The sequence below is a fragment of the Crocodylus porosus genome, unplaced genomic scaffold (genome assembly GCF_001723895.1).
Source record: "Crocodylus porosus isolate Cpor-Errol unplaced genomic scaffold, CroPor_comp1, whole genome shotgun sequence".
Lineage (NCBI taxonomy): Eukaryota > Metazoa > Chordata > Crocodylia > Crocodylidae > Crocodylus > Crocodylus porosus.
The window spans coordinates 13,976,067-13,991,996 of record NW_017728925.1 but is presented as its reverse complement, the minus strand read 5'-3'; the positions used below and the strand labels follow the sequence as shown (position 1 = coordinate 13,991,996).

Sequence of the window (15,930 nt, the reverse complement as noted above, 5' to 3'; positions counted from 1 at the left end):
AGGGCGGTGGAGAGGAAACCAGGAGGCCTAGACTCTGGTCCTGCCCATGCTGCTGCCCTGTCATCTTGGCCCCCTCTGATCTCTGTCTGCCTTCCCTGTATAGCCTGTAGGCTCAGGGCAGCAGGGACTTTCTCAGTCCCTGCGTGCATGTGGGACCCTGTATCTTGGTCCTAATCCTGGCTGGAGCCTTGTAGTGCTCGCTGTACTCAGAGGTGTCGGTATGGCACCTGGCCATGTCCTTGCAAAGGGAGGTTCATGTTAGGCACTGCGCTGGAGTGTACCAGTCGGCTGCTCAGTGGCAGATGGCACTTCAGGATGGCTTTTGATACAGTAGGGTAGAAAGTCCCAGGCGTTTATCTTTGAGCACAGAATAATGTTTGACTGGCATTGCTGGCGGGCACAACAGGCTATGAAACAAAGGGCACTGAAACGGCCCTTATTTTACTTCCCGGTCAATGCACTTCTGCCTTGACTGGATCCCTAGTACTGTGTTGGTAGTTAATCATGATTATTGCAGCAAGCCAGGTCTTTGGTGTGCTGGGTGCTGCAAAAATATGTCGTTTGCCCCAAAGAGTTTGCTATCCGCACACTAGTTTGCCAGATTCGGGTTTAACTTGTGTCTGTGCTCCTCGGAGCAGGGACCATGCTTGAGCCTTGGGAAAGGGCCTGGCATGGAGGGGATGCTTCAGCTTGTTAATGATTGGACCCGGTTCTTCCAGGGAACGAGGTTTTCTGCAGTTGGCCACTGCAGCACTGTTCTGCATGAGCCACTGCCTGCTGAATAACAAGGGGAACGCACGCTTGGGCCAAATGGAGCACTTGGAAAATAGCGCTGGATCTTCAGCGTCCGGTGGGGCTGGGCTGGGAGCAAGCAACTCAGACATTATGGAAAATAGTGATAATGAAATGCCGTGTGAAGTGACTAGCAAGCCTCCCTCCCTCCTACCCCCACCCCTTTTTCTGTGTTGCCACAGAGGTGGCAAAAAAATCTCTGAAGCATCACATCTGCACTGTTGGAGCCTCCACAGTTTTAACATGAAAGCAAGCTCAGGCTCCTATTTTATTTTCCATAAGAAGTGTTGTGCTGGGTCAGGTCACACATCCATCTTGCCCAGTGTCCTGTCTCGCGGTGTCAGAGAGCAGAGGAGTATTTATGCAGGGCCTAGCCAGACTGATCCATCCTCTGCAGGGATCGTGACTGTACTCCAACACCCAGTTTCTGGGCAGCACATCAAGGGCTGGCTCCAGTCAGGGGTCTAGGTTGGGGTGCAAACTCTCCTGCTCGTTCTCCAACATATGCTTGCTTATTAACTACAAATGAATACCATAGCAGCATATCTTTGAGAGTCAAAACTTGCTCACTTCCCAGCAAAAAACCCTTGTTACTCATGTCTTGATACCACCTGCTTCTGCCATTAGCAGCTGTTGGAAAGCTACAGGTGTCCATGCACTCAATTCTTTACAGCAGGTCCATTACACGTCTGAATCCTTCCAGGAGCTATATATGCAGCCGAGGAGGAGATGAGGTTTATCACGGCATTAATCCACCAACAGAGATGAGTGCTTTAGTCCATATTGACTTGACAGACCATCACTCGATTGTTTATGAGCTGTTGTAAAAGCTGCTAACAAAAACGTGGCCATGTGCCTAGCGGCTTTGTGTCCTTCCGTTTTGGAAGGCATGACTTGAGTACCTGTTAGGCTTGGTTTCACAAGCAGCTCCGCATCCACTTTCTGAAAATCGCATCCTGCTCAGAGGTCTCAAGTCAAGGGTCCAAAGACAAAGCCCTGGAAAACCTTGGTCCTTGGTATTTCTCTTTGGGAACCCACTAGTGCCTTTGGAGGAAACACCTACTCTGATCATCACCAAGGAGAGCCCGAGTGGTGGCAAATCCTTCTGAATAAGCAGACTAGTACTAAACATGCTGCATCAAAAGCAAGTTAATCTGCTTCTGCTCTTTTCCTCTTTTGCCTGCACCGGGGTGAGTTAAAGCCACCATCTTGAAGTGGCTTGGCATTTGTTTCAAGCTGCTCCAAAATCTTGCTGAAAGAAAGAAAGGAATCTGTGGTATGCGGGCTTATCAAGTGGAGAAACAACAGCAATAATAAACGAAGGGTCTTCCAGATTATGGGACTCGTAGCATCTGAAAGCAGAAGTCCAGTTTCCTAACATGGTGCAAATACGCGACATCCCCGTTTTTAAGGGGTGGTTTTCTATCGGGGCTTCTACTTGATATGTAACGTGGCTGAGCTGTCCCCAAGTTGTTTGCAGATCCCCTGCATGTAAAAGGAAGGTGGCTGCTCAGGCATGTCCACACCTAATGAAAGCTGTCCTGAGGGCCAGTCTCTCTGAAGGCTTCGTGAAAGGTTCAGGAAGGGAGATGAAGAAGGCGGGGAGGACTTCTGCAGGTCTGAAGCCCGCTGTGAGCTGCACCCTGCCGGAGACTCCTGGAAGTTGTTGGGCCAGGGTCCGCCTCTGTGCAGCTCGTCCCAGGATTGAGGCTGAAAGTTGCATTTGGCAAGATTTATTTTGGCTCGAGTTGTGCCTGTGTTCTGCCATGGCTACCTGCGAGCATAGTGGAGGCTGCTGGGTCTAGGGAACAAGTAGTCCCCAGGCATAAGTTCAGTTGCCCCCCAACCACCCAAAGGAGCAAGGTGAGTGCTCCCTCCAGCCTGGTAGGTGGAAGGTGTTTGTAGTGTGTCCTCTTGCTACACCACCTCCCTGCCTGGCACAAGCTAAGCCACCAGTTGCCCTTTTCTATCGGACGAATGGTGTCCACACCCAGATATTGCTTCTGCATGTACCTCTCCAAGACGGGCAGCGGGAGGCTTGGTTTTGCAACAGAGGTTTGTATGGTAGACCTAGCCAACGTCAGGCTTGGTTGAGCACCGAGTGCCTTCAGTTCTCCTCCTTATCTGAGACCTTCACTCGCAAGCAGTAAACTTTCAGGGTGAGATAAGTAAAGTAGAAGTGTCATGGGGGAAAGTCTCTTATCCTTCGGCTTGGCAACCCCTGAGTGGCCATAAAGATGGTTTTACTGTCTTCTCCCTACAGCAAAATACCATTAATTTATTTTCTTTTGGCAGAAAGCCTGGAATTGCTCCCTGCATCACCTGGACAGTTGGAGTCCTTGGAGCTCTCCTGCTCGCCTTGGCTTTGTACGTGGTACCTGCTAGACAGGCTCTTGCCAGATCTCTCCCAGCTTGTGCCCTGATCCCCCTTTTGAAGGCATGAGCCGATTTCCTTCAGACCAGGGTGAGCTATTGGGGCTATTGTGTGATCAGTGCCTTTCGCTAAGGAGGTAGAGGGTAAAAGCCCAGGTGGTCCAGGCACCGGACTGCCAACTCTGGAGGTCTGAGGCTCTCTCACTGGGCTGCCGGGTGATCTTGGTCAAGTCCCTTCAGCATTGCTCATCTTCCCACCCTTAAACTGCCTTGTCTGGTCAGAATATACGATCTTTGCAGCAGACGCTGGGTGAAGCGTGCTGGAGCCATAAGGGTCCATAAGTGGTAGTTCAGTATACAGCATCGTGGGGAAATACACCCAAGAAAAATGGATGTCTATCATGCAATAATAAATGCTCCTGCCAGCTTGTATGGAGAAGTGTCTGTTCTTGTGGCTGGTTGGGCTGGATACTCTTCCAATTTCTGTCAAAGAAAGCCTGCAATCCCTGGTCGCGATTTGCTGGGCTCAGCTACAAATATTACGCCTCATCTTATTTTTCAGTACAAACCACTATCAACCCCTCCGTACTGTCCCTTGCTCCACAAACGGGAACAAACCAGCTGTAAAATGTTCCACGTTACCCAGGGAAGTGGCAGAAGGGTTAGCCAGAGCAGCAGGTCGCTGGCACGACACATGTTTCACGGGTCTTTTGTAGCTTCTTTTAAAACAGTCTTTGCTGCTGCACGCAGTCTTTGGGCTGCATCATTGGGGTACAGTGTCATCCTACTCGTGGAGGGAATTAATGTGAATTCTCCACGCCAGTTGTTTCTCCACTTACTGACCCAGGCGAGCAATCCAACAAAGATATCCTCTAAGCCTGGCTGTATTTCTGATGACTAGGATGGCTGAGCACAGAGCCAAAATCTGCAGCTTTGATGGATTCTATAGTGAGGGAGGCTCCAGTTCGGTAAAGAGGAACAGCCTCGAGCTCGGCACAAGCAAGGTTTTTTTGAACGTTTGGGGCCAGGGCTTTGTTTTTAGTGTGTGAGAGTGAGAAACCAGGGAAGATTTGACAGGGCTCAGAGCAATGATTGTTGGGACAAGAGCTAGGTTTAAACTGGTAACGTCATTCATTGAAGGTTTGCAACCTGTAAGGACTGCTGCTGATGTGCAAAATATGAGAGATGGGATGATTTTACATGAAAAATGCTACATGCAGGATAAGACGAGTCTCCTATTAAGCCCTGATTGGCGTATGTATAAAATTCAGCACTTCTATCTGCTTAAAAGTTATGCATATGCTTAAGTCCATCTGGATTTGACGTACTGTTCGCATGCATGCCGAGTTGTGACCTAGGCTGTGGGTCTTTCATGGCATGGATTGTCCTTTTATCTTATGTTCGTACAGCACCTAACACAGCTGATCCCCGGTTCGTGCCTGTGGCCCCTAGGCATGTCCGTAACTATGAGTAACAATTGATTCAGCGTGTGCTTGCTTGATCTGACGACTTGAGGCTTTGATAGGTGACATTAAGTAGCGCGAGCGCTCTGCATTTGCTTTGCTCAGGGTGGTATTGTACCAGCATGGACAGATGAACACTGAGGTTGTCGCTGAGGACTAGAGCAGTGCATCGTGCTCCCATCGGTGTCCCTGTGAGGAGGCATGTGTTGGCTTTCCTTGCGTGCAATGCTTATCAGCAAAAGCCGGTCTGATGCATTCTGATTTCCAGCTCGGTCGTGAATCTTGGCATCTTAAGTGATTAAAGTCTGAATTTAATAAAAGCCGACGTCTGCATGGGTAATGGTGTCTCACTGGGGCAAGGACATGGGATGATGAATACTGAGTTTGTAGGGGGAACTGCTAATGGACTTGCCTCTTTTGCTACCCCTGAGTCTCAACTGACCTGTTATCACCTAGTTAGCTCCAGTGTAGCTGCACCTCTATTCTGGTAGGGCTGAGAGGCCCATGGTGGTCAGTGCCATGTGTCCACCTAGTCTTGACCTCAAGGCACTTGCAGTCCGCCATGACCAACTGGGGCATCTCCTGCTCCTGATTTCATCTCAGCATCCCTGCTGCCCTCTCTGGAGTCGTGCCACCCTCCGCCTCTCTCCTGTTCTTGTCTTGCTTCTGCAGAGCCCCTGAGTACCACTTCCCCCCCCCGCCCTCCTATTTAAGGAAGGGAAGTAAAAGAGGGAGGAGAAGGGAAACCAAACAGAGCTGTGCAGCATATCCTCATCTCTTCTAGTTCGGGGTATTGAGTGGGGGAGCCGCGTTCCTGTTCCCTTGGCTGTGCGTGGCGAGAGCCTGCTTTAATTGCTGTGCACGCAACAGCCTCCCTCTCCAGCTCCCGGCCTCCGACGTGGGGCAAGGGATGCGCCTGCAGCGGTCTTCCACACTTAAATAGGTCATGCCAACCTTCGTCATTTGCCGGATCCGGGTTTAACTTGTGTCTGCACTCCTCGGAGCAGGGACCATGCTTGAGCCTTGGGAAAGGGCCTGGCGTGGAGGGGATGCTTCAGCTTGTTAATGATTGGACCCGGTTCTTCCAGGGAACGAGGTTTTCTGCAGTTGGCCACTGCAGCACTGTTCTGCATGAGCCACTGCCTGCTGAATAACAAGGGGAACGCACGCTTGGGCCAAATGGAGCACTTGGAAAATAGCGCTGGATCTTCAGCGTCCGGTGGGGCTGGGCTGGGAGCAAGCAACTCGGACACTATGGAAAATAGTGATAATGAAATGCCGTGTGAAGTGACTAGTAAGCCTCCCTCCCTTCTACCCCCTCCCCTTTTTTTTTTTGCATAAAATGCTGTACTGCCGCTCCCAGGAGCAGCTTGTTGGAAAAGTCCTTTCTCGGCTCCGTCATCCTCTGAGAGCTCTCATTCATATTGATGAATCAGTTGGTAAATACGCGTTAAAGCCTCCTTTATGCAAGCAACAAGCATTTCCAGCGTGGCTGCTTTTGTTGCTGGGGAAAAACGCAGGGCTAGGTGCATTTTAACTAGCATTGGGGTTGAGCTGCCAGATCCAGAACGCGAATGGCTGCAGATTCTGCAGTGCTGGTTTGCAGGTTTTTGGTTTGCAGCCATCTTTGATTGTAGCTGCTGGAGTTGCCCCAGGCAAATTAAATAGGATAAGTAGCAAGAGGAGTGGCTGCTCCCATGGCAGTCCCCACTGTTGTGATCAATGCTTTCTGATTTATGTGATCAGTTATTTTTTGCAAATCATGTTCCAGTAGCTCTAGAGAGGGCCTGGCTAAGATGACTATCCCGTGGTGTTAGGTGCTGTACAGATACGTCACATAGCCCATCCCTGTGAGCCTGCAAACTAATTGGGCAAAACAGACAAAAAGCACGTTTCCACATCCGTCTCTTTTTAGAGATGCATTCATGTCTGTACACATCAAGTATTTTTGTAAAATTTCCCCTAAATTTAAATAAGTGTTGAGTTTTTGCTGCCATCTAATCAGCTCCTCCAAGGCTAGGTTGAAGTTCTGTATTTAGTCTGGTTTTCAAGCTACGGGGATTAAAAGCAAAGCAAATGAGACTTTCTTCTAGGCACGTCCTTTGCATTTTTTTCCCTCCCTCTTCACATTTCACTGCTGCTTCTGTATTTACTCTCCCGTGACTGTGTTTCCCCCACACGTCCTAGGAGCATATGTCAGCGTGACTATTTGTATACTTTTCTGAACATATTTAAAATAATTTGCCGCCAGGAAGAGTGTGTGGTCTATTTTGCCATGAAAAGTGTAGCTGCAGTTCGGATGTGAACTGAAATATCAAATGTTTATAGAAGATGACACAGCAAAGCTGTTTGCAATATGGTGCATAAGGCTTGGTGATGCCAGCCAGCTTGTTTACCCTGGTGTGCACTAGGGGAAAAAAATTTGAATTGAAAAATAATGAAATGGTGTGTTTGTGTTCATCCATATTTCAGATGTGCTATTAAAAGACAGAATGTAGCAGCTCTAATGTTTTTTTTTCCCCTAGAGTCAGGCAAGGACTTTGATTATTTGGACTGGACTGACCTGGGAGTGGTATGAGAGAGGCCCTGCCCTTAAGAGCTTTACGGTGAGGATCACATGAAAGGGAAAGTCTAGGTTGGACATGCTCTTTCTCCTACTCACGACTGATGGTCTCGTCTCTCCTTCAGGATGTAGCCCTGACATGAGAGCTTATGGAGGATATGTGTAGAAAGAGCATCTCTTAGACCAGGGGTGGGCAAAATATGGCCCGGGGTCTAGATCCAGCCCACCAGGCCATTCTATCCGGCCTGCGGGGCCCCTAAAACAAATAGAAACTTAATATTTGTTTGCTCCTAGCTGCCTGTCAAAGATGACAGGAGCCAGGGGCTGTAGGACCTAGAGGAAGCTAGTGGCAGGACCCAGCAGCAAGGTCTGCCTAGCCCTTGACCCCCAACCAGAAACCCCTGCCTAGTAAAGGCTTCTGGCCTGGGATCATGGGGCTGTTCCTGCTTCCCTGTGTTGGAAAGGGAAATGCAGCCCTCAAAATAATTGCCTGCCCCTGCCCTAGACTGTCTCCCACTCACAATGGAAGGTTTCCTCTCCCCCTCAAGACCTAACCCTGACATAAGACCTTATGGCAGTGTGCATGTTTGCAGGCCAGCTGCTTCCTTGCTGTTTCTAGCTCCTTCCATAAATGCATGCATTTTTCCTTGCAGTGAAGGACCAAGATGAACAAAGTTCAGCACTATGAGGGCAAGCAGCTCTCTGTGGACCCTGGAGTGTAGATGCTGCTATCCAGCTCCCTTCCCCATGCTGAGTACCACAGTATCAGAGACAGGATGATGAGTGCAAGAGTTTGGGTTCAGAGGCCTTCAGTATTTTCTTGGATGAACATGTGTCAAGTGATCAGCTTAATTTACACCCCTGCTCTTCCTCCATTCTCTTGTGGTCTAGGTTGCATGGTTGGACCCTGGAAATGGGATGTCCATCCCATTCAGGGAACATAAAGGAAGAAAGAAAATCTCCTAGCTGGTGCTGCAGCCTCTGCAACTGGGAGTGAGATCCAGAGGTGGGAACATGTCGGCAGTCACCTCAGCGATCCAGGCTCCTCAGGGCCCTGTCAATCCACCACCCCCAGAAGTCACCAACCCCAACAAGCCTGGGCGGAAAACCAACCAGTTGCAGTACATGCAAAATGTAGTGGTGAAGACCTTGTGGAAGCATCAGTTTGCTTGGCCCTTCTACCAACCCGTGGATGCAATTAAGTTGAACTTACCAGTAAGCATTCCTCTTTGTATTTTGCTCCGCGAACACTTTGCGCAGTGTGTGTCCCTGCCATTGCGGCGTGAACAGATTTCTTTTTAAGTTCCCGACTCCTCATTCTTAGTTGTGTCCGGAAGGGGGGTCATTCTTTGCCAAAGTGTACCCTCAATATCCGACAGACAGCCTTACTCCAACCTGATGTCTTCATGACTGCTGGAAGGGAAGTTAGTTTTGATCACATTTTAGAAGGAATATTTTTTGGGGGGGGGAGTGTCTGTGTGTGTATATATATGTGTGTGTGTGTATCTATAGATATATAATATGATACAGATGTATGTGTATATATAGATATAAATTTAAAGCACTTCTCAAACTCTGCTATCTCTGGGCTTTTTTTGAATAGATGAGACTGTTATCTGTAACATTAATCTTCTGACTGGGCTCAGAGAGACTGTTTAAAGACAATGTGCTGGAGATTGTCCTGAAATATTTGGGGCAGCAGTGGCTGTTGGAGCACTAAAGAATTGCACTAGTGTTTCCGTTCCATTTGAAGCTCTCTTGGCGTTGTGTCAAGCTCAGCAAGTATTGCAGGGTTGTTTCTGGCTATACTTTTTTAAAGAAGCCTCCAAAAGTCCTAGTTTCTGCTGTTGAAGATCAGGAGCTCAGTTTTTTTTTCTTCCTTTGGCTGTTTATAAATCTGTCTCATGGATTTCAGCAGGGGGGGCAACAAATAATGTCTCTGTTCACATTTAGCGTTAGTGTGCCTGCCTTGGGTCTCTGCTAGGGGTCACTGTCAGCTAAAATCTTTCAATGAAAATGGGTCTCACCGCGAGTTGTAGGCCCCACCTGCATTCGCAGCAGCAGAGGGATTGCGGTTTGGGTTTCCTGATGTGCTAATTGTCCCAAGATTTCATGGATTTCAAGCTTGATTCTTTTCCAGCCCCATCAGGCCCAGAACAAAAGGAGAGTTACAAAGGGGTGTGTGTATGTACGTGTATATAGAAATTTTACTTAGTTAGAATTTTTTAATCCCATTTGGTGACCTCTTATGTCTGCCAATACTTTACTGGTTCTAGCTTTTTAGACTGGCCCTTTTCCTCCCCACTAAAAAAAACTAGGGTTTCTGTACAGGAAAATAACTTCTGCTCTAGTATTCACCCAAAGCCCCTGCTTTGCACCTGCTATTCTGTGGGGGGGAGCTCTTCTTACCGGAGCAATCGAGGGTTTTCCCGTCTCCCGTTACAGATGATAGACACCTTACCTGTAAATTTGACTAGCTTGGAAGCACTTCAGCACACCTAGTTAACTTTAAGTTCTATTTCCAATTAGCTTTCTGGGATTTTCCCTCCGCTGTGGTACTGAGGAAGAGCAGAAGGAAGTGCCCAGCATCAAAGGGCAACTGGATTGAAGCAGAAGCAGAGGAAACGGCCCCGGAGGCAGTGTCTGTGCCCCTTGGATTGGCAGCAAGGCTCCCATCATGTCAGTCTCGGCAGAGGCCATGTAACGAGAGAGGAAGCCAAGTTTATAACTTGGCCTTCTACTGAGCTGTTTCGCCTCTGTGCTCAAATTCATGCCCTCCTATTTCTCCCCAGTGATGTTGGGCAAGCAGGCAGCAACTCAGTACAAAGCCTAGGCACTTCCTTCATGGAGACGTGACCCCTTCCTTATACGTCTGTGCACATGGGTCTGGGCAGACCATCCCAAATTAGCTCGAGTGGCTTTGTGATGAGTTCTGTAATTGCATGTATGATTCAAGACAGTGTGACGCTGTGATGTAAGCTCCAGAGACCTCTGGTTACCACCAGTTATTACCCAGTTTTATGGACTGGCTCAAGATCCTTTGAAGTCCATAATGTTAATAGGCTCTATTTAAAGTAGTGGCCAGAAGAATAAAATGCTTTAGCACATCTGTGCCATATTTCAGTGCTGCTTCACTCCTTGGTGTCTTCTTTTTATGGATTTAGTTTCCTACTGAGGAGTTTTTGTAGTTGGGGAGAAATTTAAGGAATCGGTTGGTTGGAAAAATTGTTGCTTTTTCAAGACCGGTTTAAATGCAGCCTGTCCAAGCTGGGAAACGTGAGCTGAGTCTCCCCTTCCCTCCTCAGTGGCCCCTCAAAGGGAGGCAGCTGGTGTCTCAAATCCTTCCTTGATATCAGATGCAGAGACGACTAGAGATTGTGCAGGCACCCCGGTGCCTTCATGCTGATGGTAAATGGCACCTTTTTATTCAACCCCCTTCTCTGGGGGACAGTCCTGGGTCACTGCAGAATTTTGCAGGTGCACAAAACCAGTCCAGATGAGGCACAGTGGATGCGGGGACCCCGGGTGAGAGGTTTTCAGGAAGCCTGTTCACTGCGATGTTTAGGCAATGCTGTGTCCCATCTGTCCAATGTCCACTTCTGGAAAGGTTGTCTGTTAGCAGTCATCCATTACCTGGCATCCTGGCATCTTCTAGGAGATCAACTGATCCATGATCAAGGCCTTGTAGTTGTAATGTAGACAGCTAACATGACTATCTGTTTGTCCATATATAAAAATGCCCTCGATCTGTACTGAACCTGGACTCTCAGCTGGGTTTAGTTTAGCTATGTAGTATCCCTCCATTCTGCATTAGAAACCAGAAGTGAATTTATAACCGTGCAGGGGGCAGCAGGATTAAAACCAGGTTCCAAAAGCTTAGTGGAAAACCCCCTATTTTTCCCTGATCTTTATGTGCAAAATACAGTATTATTATGTGCAAAATACAGTATTATGTATATGCATCTTTTTAAACTGAGATAATCCCTTTTTGCTCAGCAGGGGAGGACTATGTATTCACATTGCATAAGAAATTCTGAGGTTTATTCATAATGTCCCTTTTCATGAGTGAAGAATGGGTTAAGAGCTCTCAGTTTTGGAATAAGTGAAAGCAGAGCTTGTCCTAAGAGTCTGAGCAAGGAGCAGGAGTGTGTTTCATGCATGCTCAGGAGCAGAGAAAGGTGCTTCATTGCTGCTGAACAAAACCCTCTGAACCAGTATTGTCAGGTGTTAATGCCTCTTTCTTTTTCTTGAGCAGGATTATCACAAAATAATCAAAAACCCGATGGACATGGGGACGATCAAGAAGCGGCTGGAACATAACTATTACTGGAGTGCCAGTGAATGTATGCAGGATTTCAACACAATGTTTACAAACTGTTATATTTACAACAAGGTAAAGGAGCCAAGCAATCAGTATAATGTGTGAGGCTATATTATGCTGTAACATTTAACTTGGGATAACTTTGTGTGCAAAGCCCTCCTTGCCACGCTTTGAAATGCTGCTGATGGTAGTCACATTTCTCTAAGCAGTTGCAATGCTGTTTTTCTATGATTCTTCCCGGGCATCAGCATAAATGCTAATCTGTTCTAACATAGGTAGAGTTCTTCCTATCTTGGGGATTGAGCAAAATTTGAGATTTTTCAGCCCTTCAGATTGCATTTAGGAAGTCTTTCTGATTAGCTGGCGCTTGTCCATCACTACGTAGGTGTTATGTGGAACCTAAGTGCTAAGTGTTACGTCTCCTTGTCTAGTAAATGGTAACTAAAACCATTACCCTCTTAGCAGCAAGGGGGAGGGTGGTAAATCCTATCATAACACGTTCTGCTCCTGCCTTGCTAGTTTTTGTGCGCTTTGTCACTAGCTTATCGATTTGTGCGCATACGTGCATGCATGTGCTCATGTATTTAAAGTGCATTTTATTCCTCATAGTAGTTTTCTGAAGACCATTTGTCATCACTGAGTCCAGCTAGGGAGAAAGTTGGACTAAACAAATTTAATTAGGCTATGCTGCAGAGGGGGGACCTGTTTCTGATATCATGGGGGAATGGGAGCTCAACTGTTCCAGCTCATTGCCTCCAAGCTGATTATATAGCACGGTGCTGATTTGGGCTCCACAAGATGCTGTCATCTTATTCTCCTGGGAGGGCTGTATTTAAAGGCTGTAGCTTGCTAGGTAGTCCAGAACAGAAAGGAGAAAGGGAGAAAAGCAGTATTTTAATTTTCAGAGCTAGGAGAGAGTTGGGTAGTTGGAAGAGACTGTCCAACCTCCTGCCTAAATGTGGGGTATGCTGTTCCTAAATCGTCCGAGAAAAATACTTACCGGCATCATCTGAAAAAAACACTTAGGGAAGGAGATGCCAAAACTTCCTAGGTAACTTGTTCCATTACCTTGTCATTCATACTAAGAAGTGTTTGCTGTATTTTAAACCCACTGCCTCTTGTCTTGCAGTCCTGCAGCAGGGGAGAACAGTTGTTCTCCCAAGTCTCTGTGGCAGCTTTTCAAATATTTGAGAATAATGTCATGCTGCGTTATGGAACCTGTCCTGTTTCCCAGGCACTGAAGGCACCATGACATGACATGACATGACATCGGTGCGTTCAATCCCTGGAAAACGGCTCCTGCCAAGAGAGGAATGAAACCATGAACTTGTAAAGGTTGTCAGTGTGTCTGCGCTCCTCAGATGTGACTGATGCTAGCGCTGCCTTGTCCTCTGCCCCCGCAGCCCACTGATGACATCGTCCTCATGGCTCAAGCCCTGGAGAAGATTTTTCTGCAGAAAGTTGCTCAGATGCCTCAGGAGGAAGTTGAATTGTTACCGCCGGTTCCAAAAGGCAAAGGTCGCAAGCCAGCAGCAAGTGGACAGAGTGCAGGTTAGTAGCTGACCAGGCTCGTTTAGGTGCGAGAAGGCTGTTGGTGTTCCCCGACCTAACTTCTGCCCTACCTCGCTAGCCAAACATGGAGGAGGATAGGAAAGGAGCACGGCCTCACGTTTAGGACAATGCAGCTAGACCAAAGTCTCCTGGATCCTGCTCACCCACCGATTCAGGGCTTGTCTGTTTGCGTAAGACATTTGCATGGCTCTTGTAACACAACTGCCTCAGCAGCTTGCAGGCTGTCCTACGTTCATCCTCACAGCATCCCTGCGAAGTGGGGCAGTGCTGTTTTCCCCATTGTACAGCTGGGAAACTAAGGTATGAAGAAAGTAGGATCCAGCTCTACGGAGTTGCTTAGGTGCTTCACGCCCATTGACTTCTATGGGGGTTAGGTACCTAAATACCTTTGCACCCTATGTGGTTAGCCCATGGTCACACAGGAAGTCTGTAGCAAAGCAGGGACTTGGACCAGGCCTCTTAAATCCTTCCAAGCACCCTAAGTCCCTGGCTTGCTTTCCTTTCTATGCACAGATTGGCACCAGGGTAGTGAGAGAGGTGCTTTAAAAACTGTTGGGTTAAGATAGTTCAGAAGATGGTGCGAGTGCGCTTGGGTCAGTTGGAAGTGGGTCTGTTTCTAATTAGGGTGATTTGGATCAATCCGAAGGCTTGTTTGTGGTAAGTTGCCTTTCCACTGAAATCAGATTGCCCACACCAGCGTTTGTGCTAGTTTAGCTGAGCATAGGATCCAACCCCCAATTTGTACAGCTGGAAGTCCTCATGTTAAACAGCTCCAAATTGCAGCTTTGGGCAAATTCCCCAAATCCTGTTTGTGCCTCAGTTTCCCTGTGTCAAGCACAGCTAACACTTTGCAGGGATGCTGTTACATGTGGGGTTATGTGCTTGTGAGGACCCTTTGGCGAGAGTTGCTGCAAAAATGCAAAAGATGTTTATCACTTTAGCCTGGTAGGAAATATTGCTGTACACATTCCCCTTCTCCCCCTCTTTTTGAAACTTTACATGCCGCACTGTGTAGCGGGTAGAAGCCTGCATCTGTATAACAGGGGAAGGTGTAGGGGGAAGGACAGGAGACCAGGTTCAAAGCAAAGCCGGATTGAATCCAGTTGGATTTTTCCCCCCAGTCCCTCGCTGCTTTGCTCAGCATAGGCTGTCAGTGGGGTACTAGAGATGGTGCTGTTCTGGGACTGGGCTTGGCCTGTCACTTCCCATAGTATTCGGAGGCAACAGCCCCTCCTGTTGAGCATGGCTGCTACATCACTCACATTGAATCTTGTTGTCCCAAAGGAGCACAGCAGGCAGCAGCCGTGTCCTCTGTCTCCCCGCCGGCCCCTTTCCAGAACGTCCCTCCCGCTGTGTCGCAGACGCCGGTTATCGCTGCTACGCCAGTGCCAACCATCACTGCAAACGTCCCGCCTGTCACTGCCCCTCCCGCCGCCGCTCCCCCTCCTCCCGCCGCGCCGATCATGCCGGTGGTTCCTCCGACGCCACCGGTAGTCAAGGTAATCCAGAAGTCCAAGGCCCTTTTTCTCTCTGGGATTGCAGTCGCGGTAGGCGGCATGGTGCCATAACCGCTGGTTAGAAACAAGTCGTTTCCATTTGTGTTTGCCTTGCCAGCTCTCCAGCCATCACTGAAGTTAAAGCCTTTCAGAGGCCACAGGCCTGTATCCCACCTCTGTCCAAGGAATCTCTCCTTTCCCAGAGTTTTGTAGACTTGTCCCTTTACGGTTTGCAGAATCAAGCCGAAATAATATAAAGTTTGCAGAATCAAGCCTAAAGAATAGGCTCGATTCTGCCTTTCCAGCGCCATTGCGCAGTTCAGTAAGAGTCGAGCCCTGCAGTCTTGCCTCTAGTGTAGGCACTAGGAGTTGTGCCTCAGTGATGCCTTCAGGCTGGATCTCCTGGTAGAGGGTATTGGTATTGTCTGCCCATTTCAGACCAGTACTGTCACTGGGAGGAGCAAGTTCCACTCCCCTTTCCTGACTGTGCTCTGCTTCTGGTTGTGTCCCTGCATTGTGCAGTTCAGTTTGTCAGTTTGCTTGATTAGTGGAGGGCAGCATTATGATCAGGAACAATGCAATGGAAACATGGCTTGGGAACCCAAAGATTTCTTTCCTGCTTGAAATTTAACTGCAGACTCTCGGTGCTGACTGGAGAGGCAGAGTTGCCTAGCAAACGATGCTGAATGGAGACTCGGGAGACCTGACTTGTTTTCTTGCCTCTGCTGCTGGCCTGCTGGGTGACCATGGGCAGGTCACTTGTCCTCTCTATTTCAGTTTCCCCATCTGTAAAATGGGGAGATGGATTCTGAGCACCTCTGTGAAGTGCTCGGAGACCTACTCACTGGAAATGCTAGATGAGAGCTAGGTATAATTATTTGTAGAATTATAAACAACAATGGAGTTGTTTGTTGTTTATAAGCTGATACCACCCAGAGGCTAATGAACTTGTGCTGGGTGAGATCCAAATATAGTTAAGCTGCATTGCTATTAATGGTATACTACAGTGTGAAAGCTTTTTGCATGTTACCCTCTAATCAAAGAGGACACCATCGTGCCGGAGCTACCCGTGCCATAAGTTTTCAAATTAATGCCACAAGTTGAGGTAAAGTTGCATCTGCAGGAGTTAGGAGCACAGAGCTTTCTTCCTTCCCCAAATGCAGCTTCCATTCAGGAATGGAGGAAGAAGAGACTGCTTCAGGTATTCCCTCCCTCCTTTCCCCCCTATTTCTCCCCCCCCCCCCACAATTTCCTTTTTTTAATCCTGATATATTCCATGAACAAGCAACTCTTGCTCAGGATCAGCCTGTACGTAGGCATATTTCCTTTCCACGTTACAGAATCAACCAA

At 48.1% G+C, this 15,930-nt stretch overlaps 1 protein-coding gene across 3 annotated transcripts in view; it reads left to right on the top strand.

Annotated features, from left to right (window-relative positions):
• The window catches only part of BRD3 (bromodomain containing 3), a 52,246-nt gene that overhangs the window by 17,409 nt on the left and 18,907 nt on the right, over positions 1–15,930 (top strand). For 2 of the 3 annotated variants that reach the window (XM_019540904.1, XM_019540902.1), the window contains 4 exons: positions 8,083–8,406; positions 11,447–11,584; positions 12,916–13,063; positions 14,369–14,583. In XM_019540904.1, coding sequence (XP_019396449.1) covers positions 8,206–8,406; positions 11,447–11,584; positions 12,916–13,063; positions 14,369–14,583 — 702 coding nt within the window. In that variant the 5' untranslated portion in view covers positions 8,083–8,205. Of the gene's footprint in view, positions 1–7,153; positions 7,235–8,082; positions 8,407–11,446; positions 11,585–12,915; positions 13,064–14,368; positions 14,584–15,930 lie in introns of all 3 variants that reach the window. The other variant, XM_019540903.1, reaches the window with a different exon arrangement.